A 4,245-nucleotide genomic window follows, 5' to 3' on the forward strand; every position below is an offset into this window, starting at 1 on the left:
AATTTATAAATGCCATTTGGAACCTATTAGGTCACTAGATTTGTAAAATTATGGTCAAAATTTTGTGAATCTAATTCCACATCATAAAACTAAAAGATACCTTGATCATTGATTTTGAGTTCAAATTCTTATATTTCACTGTTTAGTTTTGGAATGACTCGAACTGCATGCTATTAGCATACAATGCTAGAAATAAGTAAAAGCAAAAGAAAGAAGCAGGCAGCAAGGAAAATCCCCTACCGAAATTGCCCCTAAGGTTGCACAAAATCGCCAAAGAACCGACAGAACACATGGTGCCGCAACTTCTACTGTTCCTCTGCGCTCGGGGCTTTTAATAGGTAGAATAGTGCACTTCTACGTAAATGTCTTGTATTAAAAAACTTTTTTTCACGTACACTAATTTAATTCATAAATGTAATTCATAAATATAGTAAGTTATGGATGAAGTAAAGTAAAAATACCCAACGACACCTAACTCAATCATACTTGCCTTAACTTCATCATAATTATCATATTCGGAAACAAAACAATATGTAAATTTAATCTTACGAGGTCAATATTGCAGTTTTTTTTTTTCCTCGTTGTAGATTGCAGATGGTCACCATGACATTAGCAATCACTCAACATACAGCATTTAAGGTTTTAAAGTACAATGCCCCATGAACTAGTCATCTACTTATAGAACTCCATGACCCACAAGTTACATACAAAACATTTCACACTTATGCCTTTAAATCCAGCAGCAGTAGCCAGGGCAAGAAACTCTGTTTCATATCTCTCAATTCCTCCCTTATATTGAGTCACCACAATAAGATCTGCTTGGCAAGTAGCTTTGTCGCGTGCACTATCATCAGGAATCACGGGAAGAATTGCATCAACAGCTATTACCTTTCCATTGTCAGGTAGAGCCTTGTAACAATTTTTCAGCAATTTCAAGCAATGATCATCATCCCAATCATGAAGTATCCACTACAAAAGTATTGATGGATGTTGTCTGTGAGTATTCCAGACAAAAGGCCCGCCTTTTACAAAGCATCATAAGATAAGAAGATGACAGACTTTATGATTTTGAGAGTTATAGATCACTCTCAACAACTAATATTTCTAATGTGTCATTATCCTATCCCTTAATCTATAAGTATTCACCTGATCTGTAGATATTTTCCTGAAGTGTGTTTGGACAGGAGATTATTTGTCAAAATTTATTTGTTTACATCATCATTACAATTTCTAATACACCTTTTCATCTTTCCAATTATCTCTTTATCTCACATACATCACATCACATCACAAAAAGTGTTCTGATTATTTAAAATTCCATATGGTATAACTAAAGTTAGAGAGAGTGTTATATACATGTGTAAGCATGGTTCAAAGTCGCGGCCGCGGCCTGGACCGTTCCACATCGGCCTCGACATACCAGTCGCAGCCTCGGCGAGACGCAAATTTTTGAAATATTTAATATTCTAAAAATTGTAAAAAATATGATAAACAAAGATAATTAAAAAATTAGTAAAAATAATAAAAATTCAAGTTGACTCGGGATAACTTGGAGTGATTCGGCCGTTTCAACCCTTCACGGTGACATTTCGGTGAGTCAAGTATTTTGGAATCGTATCGGGAGGGACTGAAACGGTGACGACTCGGCCGAGTCTTTGAACCATGTGTGTAAGTAACCTTTAAAGTTAAAGCGTCTGTTGCCTAACAACTAACTGTTTATTGATTAAAGTGGTAAAAATAAATGTAACTCAAATAAGAAGTTGGGTAACTTATTAGTCTGTGAAGATCTGCATAATATGGTTCAAAAGAGGAGGACTGTAGATAATTAGATTGAAAAGATCTGCAGAATATTGTTCAAAGATAGCATTTGTTGTGACTTCTAATAAGATTTCCTTCAAAGCTGAACTTACCTTCATAAAAATGGCATCCCCCTGTGGAACACTTTCAAACATGTCTCCTCCAACATGTTCAACTCCTGCAAATTTACCTTATTAAGAGTAGAAGCTAGTGGATTATATATTTAAAAAAAAAATTCCTATTCTAATGCAGTGGACTTATGGAATAAACAATTCTTCTTTTCAAACAATAGTTTGTGGAACAAACATATTGAAACTTCTTTAATTCCAAATAAAAAAGTTATAAAACTTATGATGGTAAGTGCCTTTTTTCCCCAAAACTAACTCATTCGTTTTGCAATTTAACGGAGATTATTTTGAAGTGCCTGCATTTGTTTCTTTATTTGTTCTCACATGCTATCTTGAATTTGATAATTAAAGGGTAATGAAGCAAAAGAACAAACATAACTGAGCAACAAATGGAGAAGAGCAAAAATTATACCAGGATAGGCTGGTGCATGTTGTATAACATGTGGCAAATCAAAATTAATACCCTTGAGACTAGGGTATTTAGTTGTGATTATATTGAGGTTCATTCCAAGACCACCACCAACATCTACCAAAGTTTTGAGGTGCTCAAAACCCTTGTACCGTTCAAGCATTCTGTTTATGACGATAGCTGTGTGGTGGATCATTGCCTTGTTGAATACCTCATTGAATCTGGGGTCGCTTCCAAGAAATTCAAATGCATGTGTACCATGCGCCCTGTGAAACGGATCTCCCCCTTTGCGAACTGCATCTTCTAATTGGTACCTAAATTTTGGGTCCAAAAGCATATTTTATGGAGGCCTTTTTACAAGCCGAATTGTTCTTAAATACATGCAAAGAAGAAAAACATCCATAGAGTTTACACGTGAACTCACAACGAAAACTATGAACAAAATTTATTCAACTATAGGAGTTTTTGTTTTTATTAAACGGGATAAAAGAAAAGTGAAAATCTCACCAACTGTCAATGAAGACCTTATCTTGAAGCAGGCCCAGAACGGAGCCTAGTGAACCTCCTCCCTTTGTTTTGTTCTGTACAAAGAACTTGGCCACCGGCGCCAATCCATACACTCTTGTCGGCGTTTGGATATCATGATCGCCATCCACGTCGGTGGCAACGGAGCAGGTGAGCACCGAGTAGCTTGCCAGAAGCCGCAACATTCGATCCAGCATAGCAGCGGCATTTGGGTTTTCTGAAGACACGTTAGCCGCAATTTCTGAAGGCGACAGTTGAGCACCGGGACCAGCTCTGGCGATGATCTCGAACACATCGAGCCTGATGGCAGCAAGCAACACCATGGGCTGCGCTGCGGAGGTAACTAGCTGCATGGCGTACGAGAAGTGCTCTTCTTCTTCATCTTCTTCTTTTAGTACCACTTGGTTCTTGGTTGTTTCTGCTAAAGAATCCATATTACTACTACACTTCAAAAGATCCCACCAGCCTATTAATTGCAGATTCTACTGTATGTTCAATTCAGAACCAAATTATGTTCACTGAATTGTGGATTCGCCCTGGTGAGTGAGCTTTCGCCTTGAACCAGTATTTAAGGAGACGGAGCCTCTAAGCTTACGTACCATTGGTGCAAATGTCCCAGCAGCCCACGTTCCAGTTTCTACAGAAACAAAAGGAAATGCAGCAAGAAATTTTAAAAAACGTGACTTACAAAAATTATTTAAAAAATATTTTAATAAGTACCATACTACTTTTTGTGTTGTGATTAATGTGAAATAAGAAGATGGTTGAAAATAAAAAAAAAAAATTGGAGAATGTATTTATGATACATCAAAATTAATATTTAAAATAAATTATGTATCCCAACACACCAATGATCTACCATCAAGATACTTACTTATTTCTAGCGTTATATTTTAATAGCATATATTTCAAGTCATTCCAAAACTTGTTAGTGAAATATAAGAATTTGAACTCAAAATCAATGATCAAGGTATCTTTTAGCTTTATGACGTGGAATTAGATTCACAAAATTTTGATGATCTAACTATAATTTTACAAATCTAGTAACCCTACCAGGTTCCAAATTGCATTTATAAATTTGGGTTGCGTATTTTTTGACAGAGGACAGATTCATTATTATATCTGTCTTGATAAACTGATATATTTGTTTACGCAAAAAAAAAGAAGAAAAAGGCCAGTTTTATAGAGGGGATATACAAATTCTTTTACAATCTGCCTAACCCCACTAGCTTTGCAATATTATTATAACAATTATTTAATTTGAGGGTATTTTGTAATACTACAACTATAGTGTGAATTGTAGCTCTGCTGCAATAATTATAAAAGTTATAGATTTACCAAATAATAATAATAATTTTTGTAAGTCACGCTTTTTTAAAGTTCTTG

General features: G+C 35.4%; 1 protein-coding gene across 1 annotated transcript; it reads right to left on the bottom strand.

The window, feature by feature from the left end:
* Window positions 1-573: 573 nt before the first annotated feature.
* On the bottom strand, window positions 574-3,252 carry LOC113772032 (caffeic acid 3-O-methyltransferase-like). Its single transcript, XM_027316572.1, has 4 exons — window positions 2,842-3,252; window positions 2,338-2,648; window positions 1,911-1,975; window positions 574-969 (listed from the first exon to the last, which is right to left on the bottom strand). The coding sequence occupies exons 1-4, from the start codon at window positions 3,210-3,212 to the stop codon at window positions 673-675; spliced, it is 1,044 nt and encodes a 347-aa protein (XP_027172373.1). The 5' UTR covers window positions 3,213-3,252; the 3' UTR covers window positions 574-672.
* Between the last annotated feature and the right edge of the window lie 993 nt (window positions 3,253-4,245).

This window comes from Coffea eugenioides, chromosome 5, assembly GCF_003713205.1.
Source record: "Coffea eugenioides isolate CCC68of chromosome 5, Ceug_1.0, whole genome shotgun sequence".
Classification (NCBI taxonomy): domain Eukaryota; kingdom Viridiplantae; phylum Streptophyta; class Magnoliopsida; order Gentianales; family Rubiaceae; genus Coffea; species Coffea eugenioides.